The sequence below is a fragment of the Pinus tabuliformis genome, chromosome 2_2 (genome assembly GCF_031772625.1).
Source record: "Pinus tabuliformis cultivar Carrire ecotype Pingquan chromosome 2_2, CPIR1, whole genome shotgun sequence".
In the NCBI taxonomy this organism is placed as follows: domain Eukaryota; kingdom Viridiplantae; phylum Streptophyta; class Pinopsida; order Pinales; family Pinaceae; genus Pinus; species Pinus tabuliformis.
Window position 1 is genome coordinate 31,231,114 of NC_142300.1, and position 17,316 is coordinate 31,248,429.

The 17,316-nt window shown below is 38.4% G+C and overlaps 1 protein-coding gene across 2 annotated transcripts in view; it reads left to right on the forward strand.

The window, feature by feature from the left end:
* Positions 1–16,935, forward strand: part of LOC149191368 (magnesium transporter MRS2-F-like) — a 437,743-nt gene extending 420,808 nt beyond the window's left edge. For both annotated transcript variants that reach the window (XM_089404197.1, XM_089404198.1), the window contains exon 6: positions 16,318–16,935. In XM_089404197.1, coding sequence (XP_089260323.1) covers positions 16,318–16,605 — 288 coding nt within the window. In that variant the 3' untranslated portion in view covers positions 16,606–16,935. The remainder of the gene's footprint in view (positions 1–16,317) is intronic.
* Positions 16,936–17,316: the final 381 nt, after the last annotated feature.

Below are 17,316 nucleotides of genomic sequence, written 5' to 3' on the forward strand. Positions count from 1 at the left end.
TCCCAAGAACATTCTCTTTCGATTTATCTTTTGCTCAACCACAGATTGCAAAGATATGAAATTTGTTGCAAATCTAGTCACTGCAGGTTGAACAATTTCTTTACCTTCAGTGTATTTTCTCATGGTGTTTAGGACAATAGTGTGTTTGTATAGGTATTTGGTTATGGATTTTGCCTTCTCCACAACCTCATGTATCCAATGAATCTTACCAATGTCCTCAAGCATTAAATCTATGCAATGGGCAGCGCAAGAGGTCCAAAGAATTGTGGGGTACCTAATCTCAAAAAGTCTACCAACAGCTATATAATTAGCTGCATTATCGGTGACAATTTGTACAACATGTTCTTCTCCCACTTCTTGAACGACTTCCTCCATCATTTCACAGATAAGTTGGGCAGTCTTAACCTTGTCTGAAGCATCCACTGATTTGAGAAACATTGTGCCTGCGATACAAGATACAAGGAAATTTATTAAAGTTCTCTTCCTCTATTCTGTCCATCCATCACTCATGATGGTGCACCCTGTTTCTACCCATGATGAACGAAACTCAGATAGCACAAGCATGACATCTTCAACACGCTCTAACAACATATCTGTCCTAAGGCTCTCTGATGAAGGGGCTTTGAACCCTAGACCTACAATAGAAACTGCATCAATCATAGCTTGCCAATAAGGACTTCTAGCACAGTGGAAAGGTATGTGAGAATAGTACCAAAAGTTAGCAATGGCCTTCCTTGCCTGTCTATGGATATTTTTTTTCCAACCAGTGGCATCCAAGGTAGGTTGGAAACCAGGTTTTGTGCGGGGAGGAAGAAAGGTGTTTATGTTTCCACCTCCAGTGTTGAAGGAAGGAGGATTCATTTGGCCTTCAGTTTGACTTGAACTTGGAGGCATGTGTGGGAAACTTGGGAACAACATTGAGGATTCAATAGAAGGAGGTGACAAGGGGGTAGTGGAAGAAAAACCATCAACTCCAAGAGTTCCTATTTCAATATTTTGCTTTGCTTTCTTGGCATTACACTGACGCAACATATCAATGGCCAAGATTGCTTGGTGTTTGACATTTTCGTCAACCTTGTTGTAAAGACCTATATCATGGCCAGGTATTTGTGCAAGGTGGAACTTGAATCTACAAATGCCTCCACTACATTTCGCTTTGCAAAATTTACAAAGGAGCTTGGTGTCTCCGGGAATCTTATCACAATAAACCCAAGCAAAGTCCTTCTCCCTCGGCATTGTTGTTGTTTTGGACTTATGTTTAAATTGCGGATTTTGTTAAGATTTGGAGTCGTGCTCACTGCCTTCTGTTTAATTTGGCTCCTATAAATAGTGAAAGACAATAAAAGATTAAAATTAAAAATTCCATATATGTGCTTATTGAATCATCCATGGAGACTCAAATGATGTATATGCAAGCTTGATAATTTATGTGTTGTCCTATATTTATGTGCTGATCAAGGGTAAAAATAGGTGAAGGAAAAAGTCCAGTCATGCATGGAAATCCATCCCAAAGCCAACTCTCACGTGATAGAAAGTTAGAAACAGTAAGAACCTGACACCCCTCAACGTCGCTCGTCTCTGAAAACTGTAAAGTCTAGAATGTGGCGTTGGTGCAACTGCACTCTGCAAAGTTTTAACAATAGTGCACAGGCCCCATAAGTATCTTCTCGAATTTATAGAAGAAAAGACCACTTGTTTTTGCATCAATCAATGTTGTTGAAGCATTTAAGCAAGAATGACTCTGTTCTTATTGCATCACATATCACGGTAACAGTATGGAGTTTAAACAGAGTAAGGATGAACAATGATTGACCTCTACATAGATACCAGATAAAAGAACAGTTGCAAGCCATCTTATAAAGGTCTACTGCACAAAATCATGTCAGGAACCGACCTTGCATGTTGAACTAAATGGGTGTCAAGATACTTTAATCCAAAGTCAGTGAAAAATCATTGCAAAGAGTGCCCTTTCCCAATTATGCTTCGAAACTGACAATGGCAATGGTGTATAGAGTCTAGACTATTGCATTTGTCTTGCTTGAAAGCTGGACACTTGGACAATATGGCATGACAGGGATGAAAAATATTCTAAAAGGGGAAATGCACAAATGTCATTTGTAATCATTGAATGAAACAAGGAACTAAAGTTCTACTGACAAAGACATCAGTGGCATGAAGAAATATGCACAGGAGTTGAGATACCACACAAAGTGCAATATTCCACAAGTTTCCAAAACATGAAAGCAGGAAAAGTTATGGACCTAATGGAGCAAAAATGACTCTGTTCTTATTGTATCACGATTCACATATCATCCAAACCGTTTCACCTAATAGGGAGTAGGTATTAGAAAACTATGATGAAACTAGAACCAAAATATGAAGTGTGCAAGATTTTGATGATTAGTCGAAGCTCAGAAAGCCTTAAAGCAGAGTAATGCATTTACGAACGGAACATAGACACTTCACGGTGTATATTAATTACCAAAGAGCTAACTGCACAGTGCAAATTAATGCAACGTCTATTCAAATTTTAGAGTCTTTGCAAACTAGCTACAAATTAACGCAGCGTCTCTGCAAACGGAAACGCCTCAACGTCTCTTGTCTCTGCAAGGCCCGTGGCAAATGTGGCATGCAAACTGCGGTGTCAAACTGCAAATACGGTAACCCAAAACTCTTTAACGTTTAGTTTAGAAATTGGCGGCAACGAGCGCAGCAAACCTAAATGAAATCGGGAATCAGAATAAAACGGCAAAAACACGGGAAAGTCGAAGAAATCGCAAACTCGCGAGTTTGACTTGCGTTGACCACGAGTCAAACTCGGTCAACGCGAGTTTGACTCGCTGAGTTTTGAATCAGATCGTTTGTCTGCTGAGCCATTTTTTACTCGTGAGCACTCACTGATTTGTGTTACACTGGTTACACCATGTATGATTATGTATTAGGGTCAAGAGAATACCTCCAAGCAAAGTCAAGTCTCCTCCTATGCAATGGCACCATCAAAGAAGCTCCTTCAAGCATCCAAAGTTTGCATAACAAGTCGGCCTACAAACAGTTAGCATGTCAGCCTTCTAGTTGGCCTAAAAGGAGGGGCAGTCCTCTATAAATAGAGGTTTTTCACTCCATTACAACCTCAATCAAGAGCTCTGAAATTCGAGAAGAGAAGATGCTAACAAAACGGACAAAGAAGAGGTCTTCTAGGGCAGCGATGGAAGAGAGAAAGAATCCAAGGTGGAAGGGACTGTTTTTCTAGCTTTAATGTAGCCACACGTGTGAGAAAGGAAGGGTCTGCCTGCGGTCATAACAACAAAAATCCACAGTGACATATCTCTCTATTTTGGGCTAGTAAACAAGGCCTATAAGGCCTCCCAATCAAGCGAAGAGGAAGGACACTCAAACGAAGAAGGAAAGAGGCCACAACAGCAAGTAAACCACCACACATATGAGAATTTAGGGTTGTAGGACAGTCATATCATGTCTGCACCTACACCTTGAAGAAGGAGATCATTTGGTCAAGAAGAAGGAAGGGATCATTAGGAGAAAAGGGACTCATTAAAAGGTGTCTTTTCTAGAGCAAGTGCAACAAGGTCTATCAATAGTTGAAAGAAGAACTAAGTGCTGGAAGAAGGAAGACGAAGTGCCGGAAGGAGAAGGACAAAGTGTCTGGGAAATAAAGTGTAGGAAAGAGGAAGGACTTGACTTGTGCTTGGAGGATATTCAAGTCAGGGGTTTAGGGTTTGGCATCGATCAATAAGAAGCTTCAATAAGAGAAACTTACTAAAGGGTTTTCCTCTCAAGAGAAGAAGAAGTTTTGGCCCTGACAGAGAGCCAACATCTTGTGTTCTTGTTCTTATGTTTTGGTACCAGTTTGATGAAGTACATACACATGTATTAATAATAAGAAGAAGAAGATTAAGCTAACAAGAAAAAGCAAAAAGACTCCACAAATTGTTATCAAGTAATGAAGAATCACACTGCACTTATTTGCCCTAGATTCTTCAACACTATTGGAGCACCAACGGCCAAGATTAAAACATAATCGATGACTAAGATTAACTAGAAATCAATCCATGTCTTCTTCTAGAAGATTTGCACACGATTTAATTAATACCCTTTAATTAACCATATTTCCTAAGTTTAGACTTGGGGAACCATTTAAAAATGTTAATTATTTTAATTAAATCATCTCTAAGTGGAATTTCCGAAACGATTTTTGGGTTATGGAGAATACATGTATTCTAGCCTCTCCACAAAATTTCGTGGCTAGAACACACCCGATGCTACAAAAATCAACACTCCCTCTTAGCGAGGAATGTGTTTTAGTGTTGCAACCCACTGAAGCATCACTCTATCTCTGCATCATCTCCTATCATGTTGTTGATGTCTGGCTAATGCAGCCCACCAACAACTACCTAACTCTGATAAGTGTTGCATTTGTAACCCTATTGAACTGTTGTCAACTACTGCATTTGCACTGCAACTCCCTCTCAATTGCTGTTGCTGAGAAACTATTGAAACAAATTCTCCACCATACCATACCCTTTTAACTAGGGACTTGTTTCCAACAACGACTCTCTGCTTTTTGGTGGAGATCAATGTACCTTCAGCTGCTTATAGAGCTCCTCTTTTCAATGTCATGAATTTCATCTTCATCGTTATGGAGCCTTCATCTTCTAGGTTTTCTTTATAGGGCATTGGCCATCTATCACTTCACATCAACGAACTATAGGGTTGAACCATTAGTCATGTCATCCTTCTCTTCATCGGAAAGTGATCTTCAAGTCCACATCTAGCTTTTCTTCATTCAACTACCTCTTCCAAGTCATGTTACTTTTAGGATCTTCCATCCATTCCCATGAGTATGAGTTAGGTGATATCTACAACTTTCCTTAGGTAGCCCTGTTTCAACCCAACCAAATGTTGTTCAAAAATCAAAATGAACATCAAATCAAAGTTACCTTTTATGATGTCCTTTCATCATGATGTTTGCTTGCTTGTGTTGAAGTTTCTAAGTCTAACTGTTAGAAACCCTTCATGTACTTTACTGATTTATTCCTACCTACTTGTTCTGTTAATTAACAAGTTATTTACCATGTAAATACTGGAAATAAATACAAGTGCATGCTCAACACATTACAAATCATCAACTGAAGGAAACAAAAACAAGCACACAAGTGACACCATTGTTTTTGGACTAATGTCCCCAGAAAAACCCAATGCAGGAAAACCGATGCAGCTATCTGAGGGTTTGATTTATTAAGCAGTTTCACAATACAATCTGGGTGCCAAATCCAGCTCACCCAATAGAGAAAAATCTCGGCAGTGTAGTACCTCTCTACTTGGAAGCAGATATTCTGGCTGAAACCCCAGATAAACACTCCAACAACTCCACAGCTCCAATCTGCCCCATGAAACCCTAGTGTTAGCCTCTAGGGACTGTGTCAGCTCTCTCTGGCTCAGCATTAGCCCAACATCACTCTAGGTTGGCCTACGTCAGCCTTTGGAGGCATTGCGTCAGTCCTTTGGTCCTCTGTGTCACTCACGTTGACCCTTTAAGGCACTGCGCAGCTCCTGGCTAGCTTTGTGTGAACCTTTGGCTGGTTCTGCGTTCCTCTCTCCGGCTATTGCGTTGATCCTCCCAGTGCTATCTCTGCCTCTCTGCTTTTGTATTCACTGCCCCTCAGCTGCAACTTTGATCACTCTCTCAACTTTGTCAGCAAACCCAGTGCCAGAGAGTCGAAATCTTGATCTCTTGGTGTGTTCTCCAAGTGGACCCTCAAGCCTCTTCTTATACTTTCTCATTGACAAATCAACGGTCAAGATTAAGTCCCTAATCAACGGCTAAGATTAGATCTGGCTTAATCCATGACTTTTGGACCATTCTAACACAATTTTATATTAATTCACATTAATATTTTAATTTCCCTAAGTTTAGACTTAGGGACTCCATTAAAAATATTAATTATTTTAATATCTCCCAAACTGTTTAGAATCTGCCCAAACCCTTTCTGGGTATTGGAGATCTCATGTGCCTTAGTCTCTCCACCAATTTTCGTGGCTAGGGCACATCCGATGCTACCCCAAATCAACAGCTTGCAACATCAACATCCTACACATTCATAAACACATCTCCAAGGCTCTAAATGTCAAGGGTCTCCTTCCTTTACAAACTTTATAAAGGTTGTCATACCTTCTCCATGGAGATGTCCTAGCCAATTCTTTTAGTCATCGAATGTCGATCACTTTTTCTTATCTCATGCGACCATAGTTGCATTTCTCACAAACTCCTCTTCCTTTCTTCACATATTGTTCCTAGGAACTTCTATACATAGTTCCTTCATCTTTTTCAACCACCTCATATTCCATATGACATATTATGTTGATTTCATCTTGTAAATATGTGAACTAGCTCAAGACATGCCTCCATGCATCTTATCAAAGGAAGAGATCCTTCTTCTTGCTATCTGCAACTATATTATCACATGACTTAATCCATCAAATTTATACATACCTCTTTTCTCCTTTTGGTCATCTAGACTTCCTTTGGCAGATTTCGTTCTTCAACTATTTTGACATGCTGCACTCCTTTGTCACCATACCATCATCTTTATCTAAAAAATGGATCCAACACAATGTGGAATGTAGACTATCAGCAAGACACTTGCTTCTTCCAAGTAGAGGTGAACCTTCTAATGAAGATTCCAATGGAGGATCTTGATTATCCTCATCCTACAAATCCTCCTTCCTAATGATAATGATTTCTTTCTATCTTTTATCAGGCTAGATGACTTTCTTCCAACCATATATACTACTACTTCAGTTTCCTTTACATGCTTTCAATGAGGATACCATGAGCTACTTTCTTTCTATCATATAGACTTCTTTTTCAACTATCCTTTCAAGCTTCTATAATGATGTCATGAGCTTTTTTTCTACTTCCATCGTATGCTTCCAATATGATGCATCCTATCATACTTACGATGCTACTTATCCTGATAGCCATTGTAGAGGTCTTTTCACCTCCTACTTCTCCTTGCTATGCACCTGAGAGAACTTAATAGAGAAGATCTATCCCATCCTTCTTGGATTTCTTCTCATCTGATTCTTCTACTTCTTCAGTAATATGGGATTCATTCCTTTCCTCTCTTTTCTTGTTGTCCTTCTCGTGTTTAGGACAATCTCTCTTGAAATGCCCATATCCCTGACATCCATAGCATTGGGTCTTTGACATATCGATCTTCTTCTTTTTCTGAGGACCAAACTTCCCAAACTTTCCTTTTCTCCTAACCATGGCAACAAATCCTTGAACTTGTTCATTTGATCCTACATCACTCTTTGCCTTCAACCTGGTTTCTTCAATCTTACATAGTGACCAGAGTTCATTGAATGGGGTAGCTTCCTTCTTTCCATACATACTAGACAAAGTTACCCAATTCATCAAGTAGTGCATTGAGCACAACGGTGGTGATTTCTTTATCGGACATTATTTCCCCCATCTGTTGCAGTTGGTTTCATATTTGTGACACCCTCATAAGATATAAGGCTATCCCTTCTTCCTTTGATACCTTCAACTTGTATAGCTCGGTTCTCAAAGATTTCACTTCTCTTGCAGTGCTTATGGAGAATAATTCTACTAGCTTGTCATAGATGTCTTTTGACTTCTCCAATTTTGCTACATAGGGGAGGAGAGAATCCTTGATTAATACTCTAAGGATTCTTCGAGCCCTTATCTCCCCCCTTCATACGCTTTTCTAGAGCTTGAGCTTCATTTTCTATGAGGATCATTTTCTATGACATTTATACCTTTAACATGTCCAATGACTTCATTTTCTATGAGGATCAAATCTGTCCTCTTCTTCCATGCAAGGAAATTTGATGACCCAACCAATTTATTGCTTTCCTTGTAGAATGAAGTCATTTTGATAGTAGATTCAGTGATAGATATAAGGATACTTGTTAAGTGAGGATGTTCCTTTGATGGTGATATCTTCAACTTGATGCCTTATTGATTTTTGATGATGATGTTTGCTTCCTTGAAGATGACAATAGTAAATACTTATTCTTCTGCAACTCGTCCATATTGCAACAAAAGTGATGCCCTAGATCTCGCAAGTGTGAGTAGATTCAACCTAAAACAACAAATCAAAAATACTTCGATTTATTTCTTCCTTTAGGTCTCCTTCTCTTCGCTCTTCTTTAGGTTTTCTTCTTGATCTTGATCGAACTTGTTGTGTGTTACTTGGATCTTCTTTGCAAATGAGGTCGAGTCCTTTATATAGGCTTCTTGTCACATCTTGTAGGCCAACTTGTCACTGTCTGTAGGCCAACTTTTCACTTGGTAAGGCCGACTTGTAGTTTGCACATTTGACAAGGTCTTGGAGGATCTCTGACTCTATTTTGACTCAACTAAATTTTCCTTTACAATATGTAACATGCCCAAGAGGGTCTTCCATACATGACAATGACTCATTTGACTTGTAGACTCAATGAAAATCCCTAGAAGCATTCAATGGGTGCTTAACCTATAAAAAAAAATTCCCTTGAGCATGAAACCCATGCCTCAAGAATGACAATAATAAATTTATTTTTCTCTTTTCATTAAATACATAAAATCATGATTACATGTGTCATTATGAAGACCAAACCTAGTTACATATTTCAACATGCAGGGGTTGTGCACTTGGCAAAAATGCCATGGGATCTTTTTCAAGCAGTGATAATAGGTCTAAGGGGATCTTGGATCTAGTGCATTTAGATCATAGTTTTAAAAACTGGCCTAGCTAACCAGTTACCGATCTAACTGGCTGGTTAGTAGGCCCATTGGTTGGAACCGGAGCAAAATCCCGGTTAAAGAGGCTGGATGGCGAGAAAATGAGCCTAATCGGTCCTAACCGGTCGGTTTAGGACGGAACTGACCGCTTTGTAGCAAACTGGCTAGTTTCGTCCTAAACCTGCCAGTTACCGGCCATGCCCACGGAGGCCCCATTCAACGCCTTTCTCAATGAGGTTTAGGGGTTTTGGAGGGAAACTAAGGGTGCTTTCCCTCCAAAAACACCCTCTCCAAGCCTTTAAGAGGCCCCTCTCCCTCTCATTTGTCTCACACATCTGATTTGGAGTGTTTATGAGTGTTTGTGAGTTTGTTTGGGAGCTTGGAGAGTGTTGAGTTTTTGCTAGAGTAGTCATCTTGGAGTTGGAGTTGGAGCTATTTTGGAGATAGTTTGTAGCTGTCAGTGGAGTTGGCATCTTCAAGAGGAGGCTAAGGAAGCTAGTTTGCATTTCTAGGTAAGGATTTTCACTTGAAAATTCCTCATTTGACTGTTGTCCATGAATTAAATTTTTTTATGTGTTATAAATTTATAAACTTCTCACTTCTATCATCTATGCTATCAAATCTCTAGTTCTATGCTATCAAATTTTGTAGCTTGCATGTGCATTTGTTTTTCTAAATTTAGCTTTGGTTTTCCATGTTGCTTAGCTGCAATTTTTTTTTAACGGATTTCTTTGCAAATTGTAATTATTTCAAGAAAACATGGCTCCAAAAGGAAAGGAAAGTGCATGGGCTCATTGTGATGTAATTGATGGAAAAATGATATGCAAATTATGCCATAAATCTATTGGAGGTGGGGGGATTCTTAGATTGAAACAACACTTGGCTGGGGTAAGAGGCCAAGTAAAGCCATGTGATGCACCAAATGCAATGTTAGGTCCTATTAGGGCAGAATACATTTCCAAGCTTGAAAAGTTTTATGAGGATAAGGCTAGGGAGAAGGCCATCCAAGATGACATTGCAAGGAAGAGGGAATTATTAGAAGCCATGAAAGAGAGTGGGTATGACGATTATGAGATTCAAGATTGAACTTCTATCCCTTCCACCAATGACCCCTTTCACTATCTTCATCCTTCTTGTGGCCAACCATCAAAAGGAACAAAGAGAACAAACATCCAAAGTTTTTTCTCATCTTCTGCCAACATTGCCTCTTCTAATCCCACTTCTTCCCAGCGAAGTCGTCAACCCACTTTGGATCAACATTGGAAAATACAATGCAAAGAAACTTCTCATCAATACATTGCTAGATGGTGGTATGATTCAGATATCCCATTTAATGTTGTTCACTCACCTTATTACCAAGCTATGTGGGACTTTGTTATAGCTACAGGAAAAGGCTTCAAAGACCCTAATATGCATGACTTGAGGGGAGCTCTTTTGCAAAAAGAGATATCTTCCATTGATGAGTATTTGGTTGAGTTTAAATATTCATGGCTCAAAACAGGTTGTTCCATCATGTTAGATGGATGGATCGATGGAAAGAACCGCACTATCATTACTTTCCTTGTTTCTTGCCCTCAAGGAACCATGTTTCTGAGATCAGTTGATGCATCTAATAAGGTGAAAGATGCAGCCCTTCTATTTGAGCTTTTGGATGACATTATTCAGGAAGTTGGGGAGCAGCATGTTGTGCAGGTCATCACCGATAATGCCTCAAACTATGTTCTTGCTGGAAAGATGCTTGAGTCCAAATATAAGACCATATTTTGGACTCCATGTGCTGCACATTGCATAGACCTCATGCTTGAGGACATAGGCAAAGTGGAGTGGGTAAAAAACATTGTAGAGCATGCCAAGTGCATTACAAAATACATTTACAACCACTCATGGGTATTGAGCCTAATGAGGAAAAACACTGGGGGCAAAGAGCTTGTTAGGCCTACAATTACGAGATTTGCAACTCACTTCCTCACGTTGCAATGTCTCAATGGTCAACATAAAAACTTGCAGAAAATGTTTTCTTCTGAAGAATGGTCTGAATCTCGGTGGGCTTGTAGACAAGATGGAAAAGACACCAAAAAGAAAGTGTTAGACAATTATTTTTGGAAAAGGTCTGTAGAGCTTGTGAAAATTACCGAGCCCCTTGTTAAGGTGCTAAGGATGGTGGATGGGGAAAAATTGGCCATGGGCTACATTTATGAGGCTATGGATCAGGCAAAGGAGCAGATACGGGCAGCTTACAAGGACAGGTTAGCTAAATATGGTTGTATATGGGAGATCATTGATAACAGATGGAACAATCAACTCCATCATCCTATACATGCAGCTAGGTATTTTTTGAACCCAAAGTATCATTATAAAAATCGGCTAGGAGATCTACATGATGGGGAGGTCAGAGCTGGATTGATTGATTGCTTGGAGCGCATGGTCCCTACCCATGCAGACCAGCTAGAAATACATAGACAACTTACTGTTTTCACTATGGCAAGTGGTACCTTTGGCAAAAACTTGGCAAAGATGGTAAGAGATGTGGACCAACCAGGTAAGCAATTCGAATTTCCAATTTGTTTTTCTTTTCAAGTTAAAATTGTTTACATTCTTTATAATTCAAATTATAAACTAAGTTACTAATTAATGTCTTTTTCTTTGCAGCACATTGGTGGGAATCATTTGGTGGCCAGTGTCCTCAATTGCAAAGGTTTGCAATTAGAGTCCTCAATCAAACATGCAGTGCTTCACGTTGTGAGCGCAATTGGTCTGTTTTTGGGCGCATACACACAAAGAAGAGAAACCGTTTGGAACAAAAACGGTTAAATGATCTTATTTTCGTGCAATACAACTTTCGACTGAGGAAGAACCAAATGATGAGAAAAACACCCGATCTAGATCCCATTGTGTTGGACGATATTGATCCAACATCAGAATGGGTGGAGGAGACTGAAGATCCTGTGTTTGAGGTTGATTTTGATATCGACATGGCTTTAGCGGGGGATGAAGTAGATTATGTGGCGGCATCAGAACCAGGATCAGTAGCGGCATCAAGGAAAGGCAAAGAACCAATGGAAGGCACTAGTCGTGCAGGTCGACAAACTCGTGCTTCCATTAGGTCCACTTCTATTGTTATTGGTGGCATTGATACTGAGGTTGCAGATTAGGCTGAGGCATCCTCAGACTCTGAACCATATGATGTCTATGTAGCTCCTGATGATGATCTTGTGGCTAGTAGTGGTGATGAACTTAATGATTGATCATGTGTACGCTGTAGACTTGTAGTAGGCCAATGGCCTCATAGCTTGCAGCATTGTTTTTGGACTTTATAGGCCATTTAGAGACTCATTGCTTATGTAATTTTCTATTTTGTCGATGATATGTATTGCACTTGGTGCCATTTTGATATATTCACATTTACATGGTATATAAATGAGCAAACTTTGCATATTTTGTCTCTATTGGCTTGGAATCATGGTTTTAAATCTTAAAAATAGTTTTGTTTCATTAAAAATTAATTATTTAATGTATTTTTCTAAAACCGGTTTGTTTAGACCAAACCAGTCCTAGTTAGACCGGTTCCGGTCAGTAAACCGGTTCATTAGGTGGACTGGTCCGGTCACCGGTTCCAGTTTTAAAAACATTGATTTAGACGTGTGCAGATCAATGACAATTCCATCTTTGGGTGGCTACTTGTACTATGTGACGTTCATTGACGAATTCTCCCGAAGGACTTGGATCTACTTCATGAAGACCAAGTATGAGGTCTTTAGCAAGTTCCAAGAAGTCAATGCTCAGGGAGAGAACTTCACAGTGAAGAAGATCAAAGTTTTGAGGTCAGATATTGCAGGAGAGTATACTTCCAGGGACTTCAGTGATTTCTGCAAGGAGGCAGGGATCAAGAGAGAATGGACTATGATGAGACGTTTACTCCAGTGTTGATAATATCAATATCGAAAAAATATTGGCGAGGGTCAAGAAAACATCTTATCGGCAATATCGGCAAAAATATCAGCAAAATATTGGCAAACATAAAAAATGCATAATATATTCATTTTTTCAGATTTTTAAACATATAAAGCAATAACAACATGGAATAAACACATTGGCACATAAATATGAAGAAAGCACTGATATATATGATGTAGTGGATGCAAAATAAAAATGATACATCAAAGGCGATACCGAATCCTACTAATCCCTGATAATTGTCCAATCAAGGACTCAAATGTGGAGAACCAATACAAAATAACATCACATATATAAAAGTATCTCATCATCATGAGTTATAAACTTATATGTAGCAAAACAAATAAAACTAGCAGCTATCTATCTGAGACCAGTGCCCTCTCCCTAGCAACTATCTTTCTGTCTTGTTCAACAATTGCTTCAAGAGCTTTTTGTATAACCTCCGCACTAGAAACCATACAAGGCATTACATCATGTGCAGGGAGTCTGGCCAGATGGTATTTCAATCGCGTAACCCCTCCTGACATCTTGGTCCCACACAATTTGCATGATAGATTTGCCCCACCAACAGGCTTCCCATACTCCCAAAATGGGTCCAAGGCTTTTGGCATATTTGTAGTGAACTAATTCAAACCTAGGGCACAAAAAAACAAAAAAATGGCATTAAACCCCCCAACACAAAAAATAATAAGTAATAACCACTTCATTTAAAAAAAAATTACCTAAAGCAGTCATGGAAACATGAACCTGACAACTACGAAATCGATCAATTTCAGAGTATCTCATCAAGTGGAAGAACTTAGCCACTGAAGATTCTGGATGGGAGGACGAGAATTTTATATAGAATCATCCAAAACTACTCAAGCATTGGGGACAACACTTTTTGAAGGAGGGGCATGTTAGGTCCCTATACTACTAGTGTAACCCCTTATTGTTATTAGTGCAACCCCCTTATTATATTATTGTTCACATGTAGTCCCATATTGTTATTATGGTGCCCCATAGAAACCCACTATTGTTATTGTTGTGCCCTTACATTATTATTGTTATATCGACTCTGATTATATTATGGCCCCTTAGACTCCTATATATAGAAAGGAGGTCTTATCATTTGTATCATCCAAGAATTGTTCATTTGTGTAATGTAAAGGAGGTTTCCCCCTTGAAGAGGCTTATTTTTAAGGTGTTGATCTATCTTTTCTATCTTTATGTGAGCTAGTTTCATAACACACCTAAAAAGACAATCAACCATCTTTTACATACTAAGTCACCAAGCTCATGTAGAAGACCTTTTGAAGCTACCAAGAGCTTCAAAAAGAAGCATAACGCATCAAACACTGAAAAGAATATGCCATAGATCATACATATCAGTGATGATAATATCGGCAATATATTGTCGAATATCGGAAATATCGCGATATTTTGGCTCCCGAAAATATCATGATATTTCTGAGATATCGCTAATATCTCGGCAAAATATCACGTGACAATATAAAATATCGCCCGGCAGGCTTGGCCGTGGCTAAAAAAGGGAAATTTGCCTTTTTCTTCCTCATTTCTGTTTTTGAGTGTTGGAGAAGGAAGGGGAAGAGTTTTGTGGTGGTTGTCAAGGAGGGATTGGGGATCAAACAACCATTATCACCACCAACTAAGAATTTTTTGTGGATCAAAGATTGAAGAACAATGAGACAAACTTCATTTCTTCCATTAACAGGTATGTTCTTAAAAACCCCTATGTTAATGATTTTTTCATAGATTTAGGGTTATGCTTCCTTGCCTCTTTGCCTACCAACATTTTGTTTCTTTGTTTTTTTACATTTTCTATGATTTTCATGCCCATGAGCCAATGCAAGGGTTTTCTCCATATTTGGACAACAAGCTTCATTTTTTTTTCAAAGTAATTTTTTTTAAATGAGGTGGTTATTACTTATTATTTTTTGTGTTGGGGGTTTAATGCGAATTTTTTGTTTTTTTGTGCCCTAGATTTGAATTAGTTCACTACAAATATGCCAAAAGCCTTGGACCCATTTTGGGAGTATGGAAACCCTGTTGGTGAGGCATATCTATCATGCAAATTGTGTGGGACCAAGATGTCAGGAGGGGTTACGCGATTGAAATACCATCTGGCTAGACTCCCTGCACATGATGTAATGCCTTGTATGGTTTCTAGTGTGGAGGTTATACAAAAATTTCTTGAAGCAATTGTTGAACAAGATAGAAAGACAGCTGCTAGGGAGAGGGCACTGGCCTCAGATAGATCGCTGCTAGTTTTATTTGTTTTGCTACATATAATTTTATAACTCATGATGATGAGATACTTTTATATATGCGATGTTATTTTGTATTGGTTCTCTACATTTGAGTCCTTATTAGACAATTATCAAGGATTAGTAGAATTTGGTATCGCCTTTGATGTATCTTTTTTATTTTTCATCCACTACATCATATATATCAGTGCTTTCTTCATATTTATGTGCCAATGTGTTTATCATGTTGTTATTGCTTTATATGTTTAAAAATCTGAAAAAATGAATATATTATGCATTTTTTTATGTTTGCTGATATTTTCGCCGATAAGATATTTTCTAGACCCTCGCCGATATTTTGCTGATATCGATATTATCAACACTGATACACATAGAAGTATGAAATGTAGAATTTTCATTTGATGCTGATAAAACATATTACATAGATAAAGATGATAGATGGAAATGTAAACGTAGTTTCTCATTTGATGTCATTAAAACATATTATATAGATAAGATGATAGGTGGAAATGCCAAGGGAAAAACAAAATATGGTATAAGAATCTCATCACTCGTCCTCTTGGCTCTTATATTCAAAATCATTAGTATCACCACCATTGACACTGCCACCATGATCTCCTTCCTCTGCAAACATATCCAGTCCAAGTGTTGCATTCACTGACTCTAGTACTGGTGACTGACTCTAGTACTGGTGCATTAAGTTCCAAGAAGATCACCATCATCAAAAGTGACTGACTCTAGTACTGGTGCATTAAGTTCCAAACATTGATACTTTGAAAAAAATTAACCAAGGCCAATGCACAGGACATTAGTCATTGATCAACTAAAAGGAGAGTGTCAGACATGTGTCCTGAGTCCTGACAATACCTGACACTCTGGTCACAAGTGTCCTTGGTGTCTAGGTGTCCGACAAAGGCATGCGAAACATGCTGTCTAAAAGGAGAGTGTCCTATAACTTAGATTATAACCAAACACATTATTATATTTTCTTAACACTTGATTTAGTGTCAAGGTATTTATATTGTTTGTTTTCGAGTTTTCTTGGTTCATTTTATGTAGTACATGGGTATCAATTAATCTTTAAACCATTAAACTACCAAAGGAAAATTTGTTATTCGAAATGGTATTGTTTAGATGAATATTGTCTTTCCTGAACATATTCCCATTTCAGATTGTATTTCTTCACTTACGAGCATTTCCTCTGCCCCAATCGTTTTTATAAGATATCTCTTTATTTTGCTATCTTTTCTCGATCGACATTAAGATATGGGTTATATTTTTGTCATTTAACTTGTTTCTTTCAATTTGTGTTGTGTTGGCCTTGTGAAGTTAAGGGAGTATGTTGATGATACAGAGGATTACATTAACATCATGCTAGATGACAAACAAAATCAGCTTTTGCAGATGGGTATAATGCTGAGTACAGCAACCCTTTTGGTCAACTGTGCCGTTGTTGTAGTTGGACTTTTTGGCATGAATATTCAAATTGGCTTATTTGATGAAGGAATTGGTGGCACGCCTCAGTTTTTGGAGGTTGTTCTTGGTAGTATAGCCGCATGTGTAGTTCTCTATATTATTGCCATTGCCTGGGGTAAAAAGAAGCGATTACTTGAATGAGGTGTTACTCTGGAACAGTTCGACAAAGCGAAACGCATGTTATTGTTATTGGTTGGGGTAAAACGAGGCGATTACTTGAATGAGGTGTTACTCTGCAACAGGTTGAAAGAGACATATTTTATTAGCTAATGAGTCACAACATGACATGACTATTTTCTATTCTTGATATGTCTTCCTTATTGACTTCCAGCAACGCCATGATAATTTTAAACATATGATCGATTTCAATCTCCTACAAGAACAGGAGTCATTGTAAATATTTCAGCTTTGATCTTTTAAGTATAAATTGTGAGGGAAATGGATAAAAGGATTCCTCCTTTGGACACTGTAGAGTTTGCGTCCTGTTTATCTGTTGTATATTTCAACCATTTCGTTGTTCCTTGTTATAATCAGCATTTAGATTTGAAAACTTGGTTCCTCAATGTGCAAGCTATTTATCTATTTCATACCAGCTTGTTTAGAGATGCCTGCTATTCTTTGATATTCTTTCGTCATTTAAGTTTGGGTTTGAGTTTCATCAAAACAATTGGCTGTACTAGATGTTGAATGCCCAATTACAGTATTTCTATTTTCCACGTACGCCTTATGGACTCAATTCCTTAGGATTGCTGGTTATAAAAGAAATTGGCCGTACTAGATGTTGAATGCCCAATTGCAGTATTTATATTTTCCACGAAGCCTCATGGATTCAATTCCTTAAGATTGCTGGTT